At 46.0% G+C, this 21,356-nt stretch overlaps 1 protein-coding gene across 2 annotated transcripts in view; it reads left to right on the forward strand.

Annotated features, from left to right (window-relative positions):
- Positions 1-16,808, forward strand: part of Akap12 (A-kinase anchoring protein 12) — a 91,060-nt gene extending 74,252 nt beyond the window's left edge. For both annotated transcript variants that reach the window (XM_028764382.1, XM_028764383.1), the window contains 2 exons: positions 9,143-13,934; positions 15,811-16,808. In XM_028764382.1, coding sequence (XP_028620215.1) covers positions 9,143-13,926 — 4,784 coding nt within the window. In that variant the 3' untranslated portion in view covers positions 13,927-13,934; positions 15,811-16,808. The remainder of the gene's footprint in view (positions 1-9,142; positions 13,935-15,810) is intronic.
- The last annotated feature ends 4,548 nt before the right edge of the window (positions 16,809-21,356 follow it).

The raw sequence follows: 21,356 nt of genomic DNA on the forward strand, positions 1-21,356 counted from the left end.
GCTGTTCTTTTACAAACCAAGTGCAGGTATCCACAGACTGAGACTTGTGCTTTTAGTGGCTGCATCTTGCACAGAGGATGGATCTCACAGCCCTGGTCTAGGATATTTTTGGTTGCTTCTTATGTTCCTGTTATGCGGTCCTTATGTTCCCTTTGGTTCAATATTTAGGTAATGTAACCAGAATGTGATGGGGGTGACACTGGGACCTTCTCAGGTTACTGGGCAGAGTGACATTTGTCCCTTACAGGTTATTGAGCCCCCCCTACCCCAACTTCCTCACTATAATTAGTTGTTCTTTCTGGTTTCTCAACTGACAAACACATTCTGACTTAGCACTGTAAATACTTCTTGTCCTAACCAGTTGTCCCCTTGTTTCGAAATGATGGCCAGGTGGTCTTTGAAGTTCCTACCAGTGGACAGATAAGCTGTGTGTGCGCTCTTTTGTTTGATTTCAATATAACTGTAAGCATGAATAAACCCCACTTTTCACACCAAAACAACCGTTGTCTGCTTCACACACACAGTAATTTTCCTGTCCAAATGGGAGACGTGACATGTCCTGACACTTACTCTTGTAGAACTTACAGGTTTCATCTGTTACAAGGACTCAATGGGATGGGGAGTTGGGCGTGTCCATGCTTTGAAAGTGTATAGAATCAAGAGACAAGCGTCATGCTTCTCTCATTGCACACCTGACTCACAGCCATCAAGCCAGCCTTCAGTTATCCTGAATGAAGTACCACGCACTTATAATTATATATAATCATATTAGTTTTATTATATATTATGGTTTTATATATAATATATTACATATTTTTATTTATATAGTGTAGATATATATGCATATGTAAGTATATATATATATAGTTTGGATTTATAAAAAAGTTAGCCAAAATTCAAAGTTTCCATGTATCTATTGTAATCTTTACTGTCAAAGTCCTTTCCCAAAGTGGTGCCTTTGTTATGGAAGGATGACGCAGCTCCACTGCACAGCAATGGTCAGAGTGTGGAGTTTTGTCCCGGTGGTGTACATAACATGGATTTTGACAAATGTCAAGAGCATGTATACTTTCAATATGATTATTACCGAAAGTATAGTGTCCTTCCCTGCCTAGCACACCCCTTATCTATTCATTCTTCCTTCTCCAATCCCCTGTCAACTAACCATCTTTTTACCTAACCATCTACTGAATTCCATATTGGCTACTCCTAATTTTAGTTATGAAGCTAAAATTGGTGCCCAAGTACAAGTTATGTGTGTGTGTGTGTACACTGTAGCTCTCATCTTTGTGAGAGCCAAGAATCATGATTGCAGTCTCTCTCTCAGGATAGCAGGAAAGAAACATACCAACACTACAGTTGGGTTTTTATCCATTTAAAGTGCTTACACAGAGCCACTCACAGAGATGTGTCCTGAGAGTCTGTGGCCATTACTTTGAGGGTTACCTAGGTAGTCAGATATAGGTGGTACACAGAGCGGGGACTGCCAGAAAGCCCTCATCTATTCCTATACTAGATCTAGAGGGTGAGGGCCCCCCATGTGATCCTAGATCCTTCTGGATTTGGGGGAGGGGCTTGTCTTGGTTACCTGGCCGACAGTGTCCAGCCTCTGTGATGTAAGTAGCCGTCCCCAAGGGTACCCCTCTCCAACTGGGCGGCCGGCGCCTGCCCCGCGGCCGGTTGGTGCCCCGCGATGGGGCAGCCGGGAGCGGCTGGCCGGGCCACGCGGGCCGCTGTCCCGGGCCACCAGCCACCATGCCCTGGTGGAGTAACTTATGCTGTGAGTAGTGCGCCCCCTGGCGGCCGTAGCGTGGGAACGACTGGGAATTGTGATTCCCTCTAGACAGGCGGGTCGTGGTTCTCAGCCTTTTCAGTCTTCCTGAGAGTCACAGCAGGCCAGGACAGAGAGCATTGCTTGCCAGCCTGGAGCTCTCTGCATTCTTAAGTCCACTTAGCCTTGGAGAGCAGAGCCAAGCCTCCATGAAGGTCATGTGCTTGCTACATGTGCTAAATCCACCTCAATCTAACCCGATGATGAGCACAATAGATTTTTTCAATTTATTTATTTATTTATTTATTTATTTATTTATTTAATTCACTTTACATCCCGATCTCAGCAGCCCCCTTCTCTCGCCCCCCACCCCTCAACCACAGCCCACCCCCTTCTGCTTTTCCTCTGAGAAGGGGAAGGCTCCCTTGGGTATCCCCTCACCCTGGCACATTAAGTTACTGCAGGACTAGGCGCATCCTCTCCCACTGGGGCAAGACAGGGCAGCTCAGTTAGGGGAACAGGATTCTCAGGTAGGCAACAGAGTCAGGGACAGCCCTTGTCCCCATCCTCCCCACCCCCCCTCCGCGGGGGAGCATAATAGATTTTAACACGGGCAATACACAGGTTACCCCAATAGTGGTCGTCAGTTCTTGCCAGACAGAGGGCACAGCCTCCAGTACCGTAGCTTGGAAAAGGAACGGAGGTGGCGGCGGAAGTAGACTGGGAAGGTCATTGAACACCCTCCCTAGCCTGGAGAGCAGCCAGGGAGCGAGCATAGAGAGAGGCGGACCTCATCTCTCTCTGTGTGGGCTGACGCATCAGTGTGTCCAGCGCATGGCCAAGAAATAGAATCCAGCCGTCCGCTGTGGGTTCAAGCACATGATGTAGGCTTTGCAAACGCGCGTGTGCGCCGTAGGGGTCCACGAGGACGTTTCTGTATCCTGTTGGAACCTGATTTAAACGGCCTTGGCCACCAGGCTTGGTAGTTGCGAAGGCTAAGCTCAAGGCCTGGGCCATCAGATGTTTGATAGCTTGGCTATGCAGTAGAGGCCGAATTTTTGGAAGTAAACTTCCCTGTAAGTTCTGGACAGATTGGGGTCGGGGGCTGAGGCAAGAGGCCTGTGGAAGCGTACAAAACTGCGAGTGTCTAATCTTGTAGGCAAATCGGAAAAGATGCCTCCTTCATAATAAGCTGGGGTTGCATCTGGAAGATTGTTCTTATTATAAGTAATAAGAAATTTACTTACAATTTATTATAGGATACTATAGACTAGTAGTCCAGTTAAGACTTCCTAAGCGTTTATTTATGTGTCTATATTTTGTATGTGCATTGGTGAGTGGGTGTCAGAGCCCCTGGAACCATAGTTACAGACAGTTGTGAGATGCCACGTGGGGTATTGAACCTGGGTCCTCTGCAAGAACAGCAATGTACAGATTATGTATTCAGGCAAACTTATTACCATACCTCTGTCAGAAGTTCAATGTCATCCTAACACCTCCAGCCTGGGAAATGTGGAAACCTTGTCTCTAAATCAAACTAGACAAAGAAAAGGCACAGTTAATGCAGATGTGCATAAGGAAATCTCGAGACCCATCCTGGAGAACCCAGGAGTGTTGACTTTTAATAGGACCAGGTGAAAACTTAAGCCAATTTCCCGATTTCAGATACTTTTAAAATTAATGCCATAATACATTTTTAATTAATTTTTTTAGGTTAGCAGACAATTGGTCTCATCATGGTATTTCCATATGTGGATCGGTGGTGTCGTTTTCTTTGCTGGTTTCTGTCCTGGCTATTGTGAGCAGCGCAGCTGTAAACACGGCTGTGCAAGTGTCTGCCTGCTGTCCTGACTAGAGTCCTGGGGTCCAGACTTAACAGTGCTATAGCTGGGTCATACTGATGTCCATTCACATGGCTACACAAACTGACATTCCCATCTGCAGTGACTTACGGGTTGTTGTACGATGCAGAAAAAGATTAGACACCCTGAGCAGTGGAATCATGTCAGAATTTTTCTTTCTCTTTGAGTATTCAAAGTGTTTAATGTGATGGTCCTTTTTGCTTTATTAAAAAAAGTTAAAAATTCTTTTTCTTTTTTTTCTTTTGCTTTCTTTGTGTGTGTGTGTGGGGGGGTGGTTTCTTTGTTTCAAGACAGGATTTCTCTGTGTAGCCGTGGCTCTGTAGACCAGGCTAGCCCTGAACTCAGAGATCTGCCTGCCCTCTGACTCTTGGCTAACTTTATATTCTCGATAGATAAATAATAATTGTGTGTATTTTCTGGAGTTTAAGTGCTGCTTTCATCAGGGTACAATTTTTTTTGTCCTCTTTTTTTCCATGTTTTAATTGGTAAACAAATTTATTTAGCACATGGTTCTGGAGGCTAACAAGTCAAAAATCATGTGCCATGTACAGATTATATATTCACTCAAACTAATTAACATGGCTATTATGTGACTGTTTTATTTTGTTGTATTGACACCACTAAAAATTTATTTTGGCAGTTTTAAGATGTGCATGTATTAATTATTGTCCCCTTGTACTGAGTGGACCATTCAAGTTTCTTATACATGGATGGATGGATGGATGGATGGATGGATGGATGGATGGATGGATGAAGCTATAGGAGTTACCAGCATGCTTCTTGCTGCTGGTCCTGGGTGTGCAACACAGGTCCTTGTTCATACTGGGGAAATACTCTGCCACTTTCATATTTTATTTTGAGACAGGGTCTTGGTGTGTACCCCCGGCTGGCACTGAACTTCTAATCTGCCTACCCTTGCCTGCAGCCAAACTTTCTGCCAGTTTTAATGGATCTTTTAATCTATTACATAAAGGAGTACATGCCATGTGCTTCTTTGGAAGTGCATGAAACTGGACTCAGACTAGCAAAATGATTAAAACAGGGCTGGAGAGATGGCTCAGTGAATAAGAGTACTGACTCCTCTTCCAAAGAAAGGTCCTGAGTTCAATTCCCAGCAACCACATGGTGGCTAACAACCATCTGTAATAGGATCTGATGCCCTCTTCTTGTATGTCTGAAGACAGCTACAGTGTATTAGTCATATTATGTAAAATAAATACAACCTTTAAAAAAAATTTAAAAAATGATTAAAACACATCACGTATCCAGTCCTTCCCTATGATGATAATTTGTGAAAGACAGGACAGGCTTTAGGCTAAGATGAAGTTATTTGTTGGTCTTTCAAAGCCTCCACTTCCTCATTTCACAGAAATAAACATCACCTAATCTTAAATCATTCTCACAAACACCCCCCACCAACAAATATGCTTTCAGTGGTGGTTTGCCCCAGTGAGTATCCATCTGATTCAGGGCCAGGAGAGGGATTTGGTTGTTGTGTTCCTAATTTTCCCTGTTACTGTATCTCCCTGTGCCCCTTGAACTTCTTTAGATCATGTTGTCTTGCTTTTTACACCTAATCATTTTTTTTAAGATTTATTATTTATTTTATGTATGTGACTACACTGTCGCTGTCTTCAGACACACCAGAAGAGGGCATCAGATCCCATTACAGTTGGTTGTGAGCCACCATGTGGTTGCTGGGAATTGAACTCAGGACCTCTGGAAGAGCAGTCAGTGCTCTTAACCGCTCTCTCTAGCCCCCACCCAATCATTTATTTTATTTAAATTTATTTCTTTAAATGTCAACTCTATAGAAAACCGAGAGCATCGATAGCCCACCACATTCTTTCTCCCTCCTCTCCAGCCTTTTGAAGTTTCTTGCAAGCAATCCTTTCTGCTTGACCTTGGTCTTTTGTGGCATTGGCTCAGCAGGCCAGGCTGTTTGATACTGTGCCTTTGGCTGGTCATTTTCCCACAGCTAGATTCCATTCATTGGAATCTGACAGACATGTGCTTTCTTAGTGATTCCCACAGGATGTCAGGCGTGCATACTTGCTTGTGGTGGCACCTGTTGGATTTCTCCATTGTAACAGGATTTTTTTTTAATTGTCACCTGTGTGTTGATTGTTGAGGTCCAGGAGTCACCCCACAAACCACAGGGACACTGATCTCAGTCAGATAGGGATGGTATATTGACTGTACACCCTAAGACTGAGCAATCTGAATTCAGCTTATAAGACTAAAACCACACAAACCACAATGAGTTCGTATGGAGATTCTGGAAGTGCTGCCTGCTCAGCTCTGACACAAGCCATTTTAGACACAACAGTTCATTTTTGACCTTTAAGTTGATGAGTCCTACATGAGGCTCATAGTTTGGAATTTCTTAAGATTAACAAACCTTATAACATATAGAACACAACAGGGGATGTGGTCAGCATGACCCTGCTCTGAGTCAAGTTATTTTTCTGCATCAGTGACTGGCAGGCATACTACAGAAACCATATGAAATAGCTGGTGGGCATGGAACAAAATGGCTACAGCTATGCTAAGGGGGGCAGACCTGGACACTGATACTCTGAAACTTTATGCTTCCTGACAACTTTTCACCCAACAAATTAAGCAACTTTTGATCCTTGACTATCTACTATTCCCTAGAAATCTACCTCCTCTGCCACTCAAACTCTGTGGGATTAAAGACATAGATCTCCGTGTCCAGCTTTATTTTTGAGATGAAGTCTCACGACTTTGCCCAGGATGGCCCTCAAACTTGCAATCCTTCCTTCCTGCTCCTGTTCTCTAAGTAACAAACCGCCCCCTACACACACACACACACACACACACACACACACACACACACACACACCCTCCCCCCCCAAACCTTTTTATTTTGTTTGGAACTCAAAGCCTGGAGCTTGCTAGGAAAGTGTTCTACCACAGAACTACACCCCAGCCTAACTTAACAATGTAGCATTTATATTTATGTATCTTATAATATAAATGTATATTGTAATTGTCTTAGTTCAGGGTTTTAGTGCTTTGATCAAACACCATGACCAAAAAGCAAACTAGGGAAGAAAGGGTTTATTCAACTCAAACTCACACTTCCACATTGCTGTTCATCACCAAAAGAAGTCAGGGCAGGATCTCACACAGGGCAGGAATTTGGGGGCTTAAGCTGATACAGAGGCCACGGAGGGGTGCTGCTGATTGGCTTTCTCCTCGTGGCTTGCTCAACCTGTTTTCTTACAGAACCCAAAACTACCAGCTGAGAGATGGCACCACCCACAGCGAGCTGGGCCCTCCCCATCAATCCTAATTAACAAAATGTCTAGCCAGGTGTGGTGCTGCATGCCTTTAATCTCAGTACTTGGGAGGCAGAGGCAGGCAGATCTCTGTGAGTCTGAAGCCAGCCTGGTCTACCAAGTGAGTCCAGGATAGCCAGGACTATTACACAGAGTAACCCTGTCAAAAGAAAAAAAAAATGTCCTACAGCTGGATCTTAAGGAGACATTCTCTCATTTGAGGTTCCTTCCTCTCAGATGAATATAGATTGTGCCAAATTGACCTAAAATTAGCCAGCACAGAGATATACCTCCAAAATTATTTTTTTTTTTTTTTTTTTTTTTAGTTTTTTTATGTGAGCGATTTGCCTGGATGTATGAGTGTGTGTGTGTGTGTGTGTGTGTGTGTGTGTACACCTTATACCATGTCAGGAGCCTGGGGCTTTTGGATCTCCAGGAACTAGGACTACAGATGATTGAGAGCTATAATGTGGGTGCTAGGAACTGAGCCATCTTTCAAGTCACATTACTTCTGAAATTCTAACGAGAGACATAAACATGGTGGCATTTGCTTGCAATCCCAGCACCGGGGAGGCAGAGGCTGGAAGACAGAAGATCAGGATCATTCTTGGCTACATAGTAAAATCTAGGCTAGACTGTTCTCAGTAAGGTCTGTCTTTGAACTAATGAACTAACCAACCAACTAAAGAGAGTGACTTAGTGGATCACACTACAAGTTTTATCTGTTTATTAACCTTTTTCCCCCTCTATAAAAATTGTTTCTTAGGGCTGGAGAGATGACTTAGCAGTTAAGAGCACTGACTGTTCTTCCAGAGGTCCTGAGTTCAATTCCCAGCAACCTCATGGTGGCTCACAACCATCTGTAATGAGATCCGATGTCCTCTTGTGGTGTGTCTGAAGAGAGTGACAGTGTACTCGTGAAATAAATGTTTTTTTTTTAAAGTTATATTTCTTGAGGCTGATGTCAAGTGCCAACACAAAGACAGGAGGGCCTGAGTTTGACTTCCAACACCCACCACAGAAAAAGCCTGGGGAAGTGGGAGCAAGAGGGACCCCTGGAACTTGCTAGATGGGTCTCCCTGGACTTGTTAGCCATCTAGTGCAGCTAAATTAGTGGCCTCTGGGTTCCGTGAGAGACCATAAGATGGCTCAGCAGGCAAAGGTGCTTTCTGCCATGCATGAGGAAATCATTTCAAGTACAGCAGGGGTAGAGATCCAGTTCCCACTGGACTGTGTCGTAGATCTCCAGATGTGCTTTGTGACAGGATACACACACACCCCAACACAAAGGAAAGAAATGAATATAAATAAATCAGATGAGCGACCTCAGTGCCATCCTGCACACAGACGCGCAGCCATGTACACCACACACACATTGTTTTGTTGGTTGTGTGTTATTTATATGGAGATAGCGTTTTACAGTGTAGTCCCCTGGCTATCCTGGAACTGAGTCCCCAGGCCAAGCTGTCATTGAACTCAGGTATCTCTTGCTTCTGCCTCCTGAGTGCTGGAGTTAGTCACATGATTTTAATCCTGATTATTTTTTTTAAAGATTTATTTATTTTATGTATTCACCATTGCTTTCTTCAGACACACCAGTAAAGGGCATCAGACCCCATTGCAAATGGTTTTGAGTTACCATGTAGTTGCTGGGAATTGAACTCAGGACCTCTGGAAGAGCAGTCAATGCTCTTAATCACTGAGCCGTCTCTCCGGCCCCTGATTTTGTTTTTTTAAATACTATTTCTCAATCCTCATTTACTGGATTTTGGTTTTGTATCCCTACTCATGTATTCATGAGGGTTGGGGTTTTTTTTTTTTTTAAGATTTATTTTTCCTTGTATAAGTTTCACTTGCATATATGAGCGTTCAGAGGTCAGAAGAGGATGTTGGATCCAGCCTCCATGTGGGTGTTTGGAGTTGAGCATCCTGGTCCTCTACAGAATAGCATGCACTATTAACCACTGAGGCATCTCTCCAGTCCATGTAACTGATTTCTTGATAACTGAGGAAAGGTGAAGAGCCAAATGTGTAGCACCTTGAACTTGAGGTTTTAGATGGTCCTCTGAGAGGAGTAGCCATGGCCCAATCTATGAAACATTTACCGATACCTCCACAGTCTACCTTACCTTACTATTAGTGAGAGTGTTAGGCTTGCTGAACTAAGTAATTTTCCCCTTCTTTTCCTTTCCCCTTGTTAATAGTTGGACAGAGAGAGTCAGAAGATGTGAAAGAAAAAGACCGAGCTAAAGAAATGGCGGCCAACTCCACAGTTGTTGAAGACATCACGAAGGATGAGCAGGAGGAAACACCGGAAATAATAGAACAGATCCCTGCTTCAGAAAGCAACGTGGAAGAAATGGCACAGCCTGCAGAGTCCCAGGCTAACGACGTCGGCTTCAAGAAGGTATTTAAATTTGTTGGTTTTAAATTCACGGTGAAGAAGGATAAAAATGAAAAGTCAGACACTGTCCAGCTACTCACTGTCAAAAAGGATGAAGGCGAAGGAGCAGAAGCCTCCGTTGGAGCTGGAGACCACCAGGAGCCCGGAGTGGAGACCGCCGGAGAGTCAGCATCCAAAGAGAGTGAGCTGAAGCAATCTACAGAGAAGCAAGAAGGTACCTTGAAGCAAGCACAGAGCAGCACAGAAATTCCCCTTCAAGCCGAATCTGGTCAAACGACTGAGGAAGAAGAAGCCAAAGATGAAGGAGAAGAAAAACGAGAGAAAGAACCTACCAAGTCCCTAGAATCTCCGACCAGCCCCGTCAGCAGTGAGACAACATCTTCCTTCAAGAAATTCTTCACTCACGGTTGGGCCGGCTGGCGCAAGAAGACCAGCTTCAAGAAACCAAAGGAGGATGATCTGGAAACTTCCGACAAGAGAAAAGAGCAAGAGGCTGAGAAAGTAGATGAGGAAGAAAGGGAAAAAACAGAGCCAGCCCCGGCCTCAGAGCAGCAGGAGCCGGAAGAAGGCACTGACCAGGCCAGGTTGTCAGCAGACTACGAGAAGGTGGAGTTGCCTTTGGAAGACCAGGTCGGTGACCTGGAGGCGTTGTCAGAGGAGAAGTGTGCTCCTTTGGCAACAGAAGTGTTTGACGAGAAGACGGAAGCCCACCAAGAAGTTGTTGCAGAGGTCCACGTGAGCACCGCCGTGGAGAAGACGACAGAGGAGCAAGGAGGAGGAGAGGAAATTGAAGGGGACGTGGTAGTGGAAGGAATGGGAGAATCCCTGCCCCCTGAGAAACTGGCTGAGACCCAGGAGGTCCCCCAGGAAGCTGAGCCTGTGGAGGAGCTGATGAAGAGCAAAGAAGTGTGTGTCTCTGGAGGTGACCATACTCAGCTGACAGATCTAAGTCCTGATGAGAAGATGCTGCCCAAACACCCCGAAGGCATTGTCAGTGAAGTGGAGATGCTGTCCTCTCAGGAGAGAATCAAGGTACAGGGAAGTCCCTTGAAGAAACTCTTCAGTAGCTCAGGCTTAAAGAAGCTCTCCGGGAAGAAGCAGAAGGGGAAACGAGGAGGCGGGGGAGATGAAGAGCCAGGAGAATACCAACACATTCAAACTGAGTCCCCAGAGAGTGCTGATGAGCAGAAGGGAGAGAGCTCTGCATCCTCCCCTGAAGAACCTGAGGAGGTCACGTGTCTGGAGAAAGGGCCTTCGGAAGCACCCCAGGAAGGGGAAGTTGAAGAAGGAGCTACTTCTGACGGAGAGAAGAAAAGGGAAGGAGGGATCACCCCCTGGGCATCCTTCAAAAAGATGGTGACCCCCAAGAAACGGGTCCGAAGACCTTCTGAGAGCGACAAGGAAGAAGAGCTGGACAAGGTCAAGAGTGCCACCTTGTCTTCTACGGAGAGTACAGTGTCGGAAATGCAAGATGAAGTCAAGGCGGTTGGCGAGGAGCAAAAGCCAGAGGAACCAAAGCGCAGGGTGGATACTTCAGTGTCCTGGGAGGCGTTGATTTGTGTTGGATCGTCCAAGAAGAGAGCAAGGAAGGCATCCTCTTCAGATGATGAAGGAGGGCCGAGAACACTGGGAGGGGATGGTCACAGAGCCGAGGAGGCTAGCAAAGACAAAGAAGCTGGAGCAGATGCTCTTCCTGCCAGCACCCAGGAAGAAGACCAAGGGCAAGGAAGTTCCTCGCCTGAGCCAGCTGGAAGCCCTTCTGAAGGGGAGGGTGTCTCCACCTGGGAGTCATTTAAAAGATTAGTCACTCCGAGAAAAAAATCCAAGTCCAAACTGGAAGAGAAAACTGACGACTCCACTGTAGAGCAGTTGGCTTCCGAGATCGAACCAAGTAAAGAGGAATCTTGGGTTTCCATTAAGAAATTTATTCCTGGACGGCGGAAGAAAAGGGCAGATGGGAAGCAAGAACAAGCTGCTGTTGAAGACTTGGGGCCAGTGGAAATCAATGAAGACGACCCTGATGTCCCAGCCGTTGTGCCTTTGTCTGAGTATGAGGCGGTAGAAAGGGAGAAGATGGAAGCACAGCGAGCTCAGGAGAATGTGGAGTTGCCCCAGCTGCAGGGTGCTGTGTATGTGTCCGAGGAACTCAGTAAGACTCTGGTTCACACTGTGAGTGTCACGGTCATTGATGGGACCAGGGCAGTCACCAGTGCCGAAGAGCGGTCCCCTTCGTGGATATCTGCTTCCGTGACAGAACCTCTTGAACATGCAGGGGGGGAAGCCACACCACCTGTTGAAGAGGTCACCGAAAAAGACATCATTGCAGAAGAAACTCCTGCGCTCACCCAGACTTTACCAGAAGGCAAAGATGCCCATGACGACATAGTCACCAGTGAGGTGGATTTCACCTCAGAAGCAGTGACGGCCGCAGAAACCACAGAGGCGCTTCGTGCTGAAGAAGTTACTGAAGCATCGGGGGCAGAAGAGACCACAGACATGGTGTCGGCAGTTTCTCAGCTGACTGACTCCCCAGACACCACAGAGGAAGCCACCCCAGTTCAGGAGGTAGAGGGTGGCATGCTAGATACAGAAGAACAGGAGCGCCAGACACAGGCCATCCTCCAAGCCGTTGCAGATAAGGTGAAAGAGGAGTCCCAGGTGTCTGCAATCCAGACTGTGCAGAGAGTAGGGCCAAAAGCACTGGAGAAGGTGGAGGAGGTAGAGGAGGACTCTGAGGTGCTGGCTACGGAGAAAGAGAAGGATGTTGCGCTGAAGGGACCTGTGCAGGAAGCCGAAGCTGAGAATCCAACACAGGGCTCCGAGACGGTACAGGCTACCTCAGAGAGCCTTGAAGTTTCTGAAGTCACAGTGGGTATAGACTGTGTCACCACATGCCAGCCTGTCAAGCTCCAGCAGCTGATGGAACAGGGCATGGCCCCCGAGTCATCCGAAACCTTGACAGACAGTGAGACAGATGGAAGTACTCCTCTAGCAGATTCAGATGGGGCACAGCAAGACGAGACGGTTGACAGCCAGGACTGTAAAGCCATTGCAGCTGTCAGGCAGTCACAGGTCACAGAAGAGGAGGCAGTTCCTGCTCAGAAGGAGGAGCCTTCAACACCACCTAATCTTCCAGCCCAAGAAGAACACAGGGAAAAAACAGCAAGAGATATTCTAGAACCTTCACAGCAAGAGTTTGCTGCCGGGGCAGTGCCCATTCTGGCCAAGACTGAGGTGGGTCAAGAAGGTGAGGCTGGCCAGTGTGACGGAGAAAAAGTCAAAGATGGACTGTGTGTTCAAGAACAGGAGGTGTCTATACACCCTGGACCCAACAGTCAAAACATTGCTGACGTGACATGTGACGGGGAAGCAATGGGAGTGGCCGGATGTCAGGAAAAGGAGAGTACTGAAGGGCAGAGTCTTAGCCCAGAGGAGGAGAGGGAATTGGGAACTGACATCGAAAAGGAGAAAATGGAGACAGAGCCAGAACAAGTGAGAGAAGAACATGAGCAGGAAACAGCCGCTCCTGAGCTGGAAAGAGCCCACCCGAAACCAGTCCTGACAGTTGATATGCTCAACTCAGAGAGAGGAAAGGAACTGGGCAGCCTTGAAGAAAGCTCTTCTCTCCCAGACCAAGACAAAGCAGGTTGCACAGAGTTTCAAGTTCAAAGCTCAGACACACCAGTCACTCAGACAGCCGAAGCTGTGAAAAAGGTCGTAGAAACTGTCGAAATTTCAGAGACAGATGAAAGTCTGGAGTGTGTAGGTGCACACTTATTACCAGCCAAGAAGTCCTCTGAAACGGGTGGCCACTGGACTCTTCAGCATGGAGAGGACACTGTGCCCATGGGGCCTGAGTCTCAGGCAGAGTCCATCCCAATAATAGTAACTCCTGCTCCTGAAAGCACCCTACATTCTGACCTGCAAGGAGAAATAAGTGCATCCCAGAAACGGAGATCAGATGAGGACAACAAGCCAGATGCTGGTCCGGATGCTGACGGCGAGGAGAGTACAGCAGAAGAGAAAGTCCTCAAGGCTGAACCTGAGATCCTGGAACTTAAGAGTAAGAGCAGTAAGATTGTCCAGAACGTCATCCAGACAGCCGTTGACCAGTTCGCACGTACAGAAACGGCCCCTGAAACCCGTGCTTCTGACTCACAGACACAGGTTCCTGTGGAGCAGGCTGAAAGCTGCAGTCAAGTCTCTGCCCAAGATGAAACACTCAGTGCCGTAGCCCAGGAAGGACTTGAGATTTCTCATAGTTCTGAAGGCTTGAGCAAGGCTTCAGAAACGATCAATATGCTTGCAGTTGAAAGTGCCGGTGTCAAAGAAAGAGTGGAGAAGCTGCCTCCTCAGTCCAAAGACCAAAAGGAGCATGCTGCAGATGGCCCCCAGCACCAAAGCTTAGCCCAGGCAGAGGCGGATGCCTCTGGAAATCTAACCAAAGAGTCCCCAGACACCAACGGACCAAAGCTAACTGAGGAAGGAGATGCCCCAAAAGTCGAGGTCCAGGAAGAAGAAATGAACAAGGCCCAGGCAGAAGAGGACCTACAGGAGCCAAAGGGAGACCTGGCAGAATCCTAAGAAGTTAGGTAGGTAAACTTCCTTCTGGATGGTTGGTCCTCCTCCACCCCTACTTCCCTGTCCCATTTATGCAATTACACAGCAGATAACTGATTTTATATAGAACCAACCTTCAGTTGGAAATAATTATCAATAGAGTTGGATCTAGGGTGGATATTTGAATTTTGTTTTGTTTATTTATTTATTTATTTTTGTTGTTTCTCATCAGAATCCCAAGTCTTGCCGATGTAATGAAAATAATGGCTTAATTTTGCTGCTGTTGTTATTGTTGTTTTGAGACAGGGTCTCATTATGTAGTCCTGGCTTCCTGGAACTCACCATGCAGGTTAGCCACTGCCTCTCTCTCCCTTGCTGAGATTAAAGGCATACACCACCACACTCAGCTCAGCCAAAACATTGTAGTTTAGGGCCTGGAGAGGTGGTGACTCAGAGGTGACTCCCTTGCAGAGGGAGAGTGTTCCATTCCCAATACCCAAGTTGGGCAGCTCGAAGCCACCTGTGACTCCAGCTCTAGGGGCTGGCCCCTCCCAGCCCCTCCGTTAACATGCATGTTAACATACTGACACTTAACAGAAATCTTTTTTTTCAAAACTAGTTTATAGCTATCGGGGAGAGGGCATGGGCCCCAACCCCCTGCTCCTAGCAGCATTTTTTAACTTTGCACCTGAACCTGGGAAGGGGTGACACTGCTAATTTAGCCTTGCAGCAGTATAGTACAATATGGAACATGCTGTCTTTTCTGTTTTAGCCCAGGCTGGTCTTGAGGTTGCTTTATTTAGCCCAGCCTGGCCTTGAGCTTGCTTTGTGTGGCCCAGGCTAGTCTTGAGCTTGCTTTGTAGCTGAGGAGGATGAGAAAGACCTATTACTTCTTAAGTGCTGGGATTACAGGTGTATCCTGCCATGCCTGACTTTCCCATTTGTTTTTTAGAGGCAGAGTCTCACTATGTAGCCCAGGCTGGACTTGAATTCCCGATAATGCTCTTACCTTCAGCCTGCCCTGTCAGTAGATTACAGTCATGAGCCACCCCGTCTGGCTCTGATAAGATGCATTTCTCTTCTGTGTTGTGGTGCTGAGGTTGGAATTCAGGGCGCATTCTAGGAAAGCACTATGACTTAGTTATCAACCTATAAGGACACTCCACCCCACCCCCTACTCCCCACAATGTCTCTGTGTGTGGTGAGTGGGTGTGTGTATGTGTGTGGTGAGTGTGTGTGTGGTGAGTGTGTATATGTGTGTGTGATGTGTATGTGTGTGTGATGTGTATGTGTATGTGTGTGTGGTGAGTGTGGGTGTGTGTGGTGAGTGTGTATGTGTGGGTGTGGTGAGTGTGTGTGTGGTGAGTGTGTATGTGAGTGTGTGATGTCTGTGTGTATGTGTGTGTGGTGAGTGTGTGTGTGTATGTGTGTGGTGAGTGGGTGTGTGTGTGTATGTGTGTGTCTGTGTGTGTGGGTATGTGTGTAGTGAGTGTGTGTATGTGTGTGGTGAGTGTGTGTGTGTGTGCGGTGAGTGTGTATACGTGTGCGCATGTGTGTTAAGTTTGGAGGATCCACTGCACGATCTTTTCAGCCCTTAAAAAAAAGGTTTTATTTGTATGTGTTCATCCATGCATGATATGGGTGGGGTGGGGTGCCTATGCATGATTTGTATTGGGGGGTGGGAGTCAGAGAACAACTTTTTGGAGGGTTGAACTGAGGTCTCCAGGCTTGTGTGATAAACCTGAGCTGCCTAGGCAACTCCCTTCTTCTTCTAATGCAGTTGATCCCAGTCCAGAGGTCCCCATCCCCAGGGCTCCCCATTCCCGTGGCTCTTGGGCAGTTACTCTGTCGTCCATACAATGAGGGAGGAAAGGGGATTTTTATCTCTTCTCTCTCTTCCTTCTCCAGTTGCTCATTGTATATTTGTAAGACCAGAATGTGAAGACAAGTCACGGAACAAGATGCTGCTGTTGGGACCTTAAGACCAAGATTTCAGAGCCCTTGAGATCCAGAGAGCAGGGCCGTCCAATGATTTCAACCCTGTAGAGCACCCTGACAATCCTGAGGCTTCATCGGGAGCTAGAGCCAGCTGACATGTCCTCGTTTCAAGACTGCCCTTGATTTGCCCCTTTATGCCGTGTATTTCAGATTTAAGGTCCTCCGTTCTCAACCTGGAACCCATGTCGGCAATACCCAGTTCCACTCTGCAAACTGGAGCATCCTCCTTTTATGTATTTATATGTATGTTTTACGTAGTCCTCCTCCGGTACCTATTGTATATTTTTTTTTCTAATGTTTAAGCACATGCCTTTTGTATTATGCAATATATAATGGGTGTGCAGCCATAGCAAAGCTTTGAGAAGCCCCAAGCCTCAACTGTAACCTGCAGCAAACAGAGAAATAACATTCCTGCCAGGAAGATACAAGTCTTTTTAAAGTTTACTGATGCTTAGATCTGTGGGCTCGTAGTCCTCTGAAAGTGGTCGTTTTCCTATGCACAGCGAGCTCAGAAATAAATACCCCATTTTGAAACATCCAGAATGTCCCAATATTACCACGACATTTTTTTTTTTTCTAATCCAGTCCAGGTTGGAAAGAAGTCTCCTTAGTGTCAGATTAAGCCCCGTCTCTTAACGATACGGACAGATGAGTGTGCCTAAGGCCATGAGGTGTTTCCTAATGCAGAAGGAATCTGTTGTTACTTTTTGGATTGTGGTCTTCTATGGTTGACCGAATTCATATGCAGATCGAAGTGAGTTCTGTTCTTTACAGATGGTATTTTGATAGTTACTGGAGTTTGTCTGTGTTATATCTGTGCCCCTTCTTTTAAGAACAATGTTGCATTATGTTCCTTTGGATAAATTGTGATTTGACAACTAATTAAATAAAAATATTTACTTCACTTATATTCACTGGTTTTTATTAACTACTGAAGGGCTTGGGTCCCATACTTACTGTAAGAAGACCAGGAGAGAAACTGGGACTTTCTTACTAGTCACTCCATGACGATGTTAGTTTGTACTGGTTTGTTACAGAGTTAGAAGAAGCCATGGTGGGAATGGGTTTTGGGTTTTGTTGAAGGAAACCAGTATAACAAGGTGTTGGGGCACACTCCTGTAATCTCAGCCCTTGGAAGGCAGAGGCAAGAGAATTGTTGGAAGTTTCAGGCTAGCTAAGAATGACTGGGACTTTGTTTTAAAAAGCAAAAGAAATAAAACAAACAAAAACCCTGCTGAGCATGGTGGTGCAAGCCTTTATCCTAGCATTTGGGAGGAAGGGCAGGTGGATCTCTGTGAGTCAGAGGCCAGCATGGTCTACAAAGAGTTCCAGGACAGCTAGAGCTGTTACATAGAGAAATTCTGTCTTGAAAAATCTAAAACAAAAACAACCAAATATAACCATTTCAAAAAAATAAAGTTGCTTTTTTCCCCCCAAATGAAATAAAGGTGGGCAAGATGGCTCAAATAATAAAGGCATTTGCAATTCTGGTGAACCGAGTTCTATCCACAGAATGCATGTAAATACAGTTTCATGTAGTTTCTGGATAGTCAATATGGACTATGTGGGGGGCTGGTGAGATGGCTCAGCGGTTAAGAGCACTGACTGTTCTTCCGGAGGTCATGAGTTCAAGTCCCAGCAATCACATGGTGGCTCACAACCATCCATAATGAGATCTGATGCCCTCTTCTGGGGTGTCTGAAGACAGCTACAGTGTACTTATTTATAATAAATAAAAACCTTTGGGCCAGAGCAAGTGGGGCTGAAGAGAGAGGGAGAAGAGAAGGGGGGAAAAAACCCAAAAACCCATACCAACTGTGATGTTTTGAATGAGAATGGCCACATAGGCTCATATATATGAATGCTTGGACCCTAATTGGAGGAACTGTTTGGGAACGATAAGGTGGTGTTACTAAACAAGTGGACTTCTGGGTTTCAGAAACCCATGCCATATTCCCAGTTAGCTCTCCACCTTGTGGTTGCATCTCAGGATGTAAGCTCTCAGCTCCAGCACCATGCCTGCCTGTCTGCTGCCATGCTCCTATCTTGACAGCCATGGACTCACCCTGTGAAACTTAAGCACCAATAGATCCTTCTAGAAGTTCCCTTTCTCCGAGGTGTCTCTTCACAGTAATCGAAAAGTAAGACACCAACTAATAACCAGATAAGAATTAGAACCCCTTTCTTCAATTCCCCAAGAAACGGCCCCATGAGGTCTGCCTCTGATTAGCTTTTTGGGAGCAGGGGCAGGAATAATACTTGTGGGTCAGGTTAGGATACAAAGCCAGTCAAGTGAGAGCAGCTCTCCTCCCGAGCCTCTTCTGGGATCCTGGACGTTTCGTGCATGTATTTTAATTATACTTACCCACCATTCCCCCATCTCCAACCAACACATCCCTCTCCCAACTTTGTTATCTGCCCTTCCCTTTTCCTCTGTTCTGTCCTACTCTGCCCTGCTTTGGAAACTCATTAACTTCAGTTAGTATGGCAGTGGCCACACTTCTAAAGGAAAATGACTCTTTAAGATCTCTTCTGGGAAGCCGGGCGGTGGTGGCGCACGCCTTTAATCCCAGCACTTGGGAGGCAGAGGCAGGCAGATCTCTGAGTTCGAGGCCAGCCTGGTCTACAGAGTGAGTTCCAGGACAGCCAGGGCTACACAGAGAAACCCTGTCTCGAAAAACCAAAAAAAAAAAAAGAAAAGAAAAGAAAAAAAGAAAAAAGATCTCTTCTGGGACTGGAGAGATGGCTCAGCAGTGAAGAGCACTTCCTGTTCTCTCAGCTTGCTTGAGATTCCCAGCACCTACACTGGACAATTCACAATCACTCAAAACTCCAGTTGCAAAAGATCAAATGTTCTTTTCTAGACTCTGAGCATGGCATGCAAATGGAGCACACACAGACATATAGGTGAACATCTATATACATAAAACTCTTTAAAAATAGATCAAAAGGATCAGGAGATGGGGAGATGGCTCCGCAATAAAAAGCACTTTCTGCTTTTCAGTTCTCATAACCCACATTGGGTGACAACCATCTGTAACTCCAACCTCAAGGTAGCTGATACCACCTTCTGGCATCCACAGGTACTGTCACACATGTGCTTATTATGTACACAGACATAACAGATCCACATACATTTATTTATTGTTTTAGAGAAACAACAAAGTACTGATTTTGCTATGGGAATTGAGAGGGCAAAGAATTAAGTTCTACATTAGTAACCTGAACACAGGCATTCTGGACGCAGGGTAGGAAGCACTGATTTGGGAAAGACCCAATCTGAGATGCCCATGAGATTTTCTGAATTAGTTGTCTCCTGTCTGTGAGCAGATACATGATACAGAGAAACTTTAGGAAGGAAGGTTTGTTCTCACTTACAGTTGAAGAGTGTGGTCTGTCTTGGGGGGGTGGGGTGGAGTGGGACAGCTTGTTACACTGTGGCCTTAAGGAATCAGCAGATGGCAGCTGGTTCCACTGTTGGAAGCTAACTAATGCTTAGCTAGCTACTCTTTCTTTATTCAGGCTACAGTCCCAATAAATGAGAGATGCTGCCCATACCAGGGTTGGGCATCCATTTTTCAGCAAGCCTGGAAACTCCCTCAAGTACAAACCCAAACTGTGGCTCTTAGGTAATTCCAGATCCAGCCAAACTGCCTGTATTCATTACAATATCCAAGAGTAAAACAAATGTAGAAGCCAGCAGCGGAATACATAGGTCTCAGAAGAGGATTTGGAATAGAGGAACATTAGAGCTCTATGGTTGGAAAAAAGATTTCTGCGGGTTTTGGCAGAAAAGGTAAGAGATTAGCGAAATTCAAGGTCTTGTGAAAGACTCTCCAGAACCAAAAATAGACACGAGTACGACGCAACCCCCAAAGACACTCCAGAGACCTCTTGCTGTAATAACATAAGTCAGGTTCTTTTTAATATACGAAGCTTTGGGCCGATGTGCCTCACGCAGGAGGCAGGGTCATCGACCCTGAGATCTAACAGTTTAGGGTTTTTATAGACAAAGGGTGAGGGGAGGGAGAGGGTTGTGGGTAATCGCACACAATTGGCTGTTATAAATGTCTGTAATATGTGTAAGCAGATCTCAAGCAGAGGTTTGACAAATCTCACGAGAATAGTCTCTCGTCCCTGTGGCCTTGGGACCCAGTGTGAATGTTTTTCTGAGCCAACAGACTATCTGGCTGAATCTAATTTACAAGTCCTTGGGACCTCTGGTGGGAGTTCTTCTAGAGGAGGCTAAGTCAGACACCATGGGAACAGATTCTCGGAACACTCAATTGACCTTTGTTTTCCTGTTCTGCATCTGTTGTAACGGCCTTGGGTTAGCAAGTTAGCTGACCTGCAACTTTAACTATTTGTATTCCTGTTATATTATTTAACTAACTTAAAAAATATCTTTTCACTTGTATATTCTACACAAACACTGTACCACTGATATGGTAACTATGATTCCCAGCTCACTTTACCTTATTTTTATTTTGACCAGCTGAGATTCAGAGGCATGTGCCACCATACACCCAGTTCCTTACAAAATTTCTTTAAGCGTATCATAGAAACTTTGGCTTGGTGCCACCCTGCCCCCTTCCTTCTCATTCTTTCTCCATCCCTTCTTTTATTCCCTGGTGAAACTGTAGCTGGTTTTGTGTAGCAATTTTCTCAGAAGAAACATGAGCTACCCTGGAAGCTCATGAAGTAAACAACTCAGGAGTTTCAGGATGTTCCTGAAACTGACCACACTCAATAGGCCCTTTCTCCTCAAGCTTATTTAAACACTTGCAGCTGCTGGAAGACTCTTAGAGCAGCCAAACTTCCTGGAACAGGCTCAGACCAACCGAGCTATCTAGAAGAGACACCCTGGAACCTGTGGAGCTGCCTGCAAGTCATGCATTAAATTCCAGGGTTTACCCATGCTGGGGAAAGCTTCAATGATGGAGCTGTCTTTGAGATTTTTACTCCTGTAAGTAACCTTAATCTGATCTGTTGCTGCTTACCTATCCGGGATGAGTAGATGTTTACATTTCTCCAGGAATAGTGTCAAATAACAGTTGGCCTTAAAGTCAAGATCTCTTTGCCCTAGTATGGAGGATCTGGTGTCACATAGGAATATATCACCCAACTGAGGCAAGAGAAGCCAAACTTAGAACTTACTGGTCCTGTTTTGCAAAGGATGGCTGGAGAGATGGCTCAGTATTGAGTTTGTCTCTTCCAGGGGCCTCGAATTCATTTCCCAGCGCCCAAGTGGGAGGGGAAAGAGAGGATTTACCTGTAACTCCAGCTCCAAGGGACAGAATGTCTTTCTCTGGCCTTCACAGACACCAAACACATGTGCTCCTTCTCTCCTCTCCTCTCCTCTCCTCTCCTCTCCTCTCCTCTCCTCTCCTCTCCTCTCCTCTCCTCTCCTCTCCTCTCCTCTCCTCCCCTCCCCTCCCCTCCCCTCCCCTCCCCTC

The sequence above is a fragment of the Grammomys surdaster genome, unplaced genomic scaffold (genome assembly GCF_004785775.1).
Source record: "Grammomys surdaster isolate TR1022 unplaced genomic scaffold, NIH_TR_1.0 143, whole genome shotgun sequence".
Classification (NCBI taxonomy): domain Eukaryota; kingdom Metazoa; phylum Chordata; class Mammalia; order Rodentia; family Muridae; genus Grammomys; species Grammomys surdaster.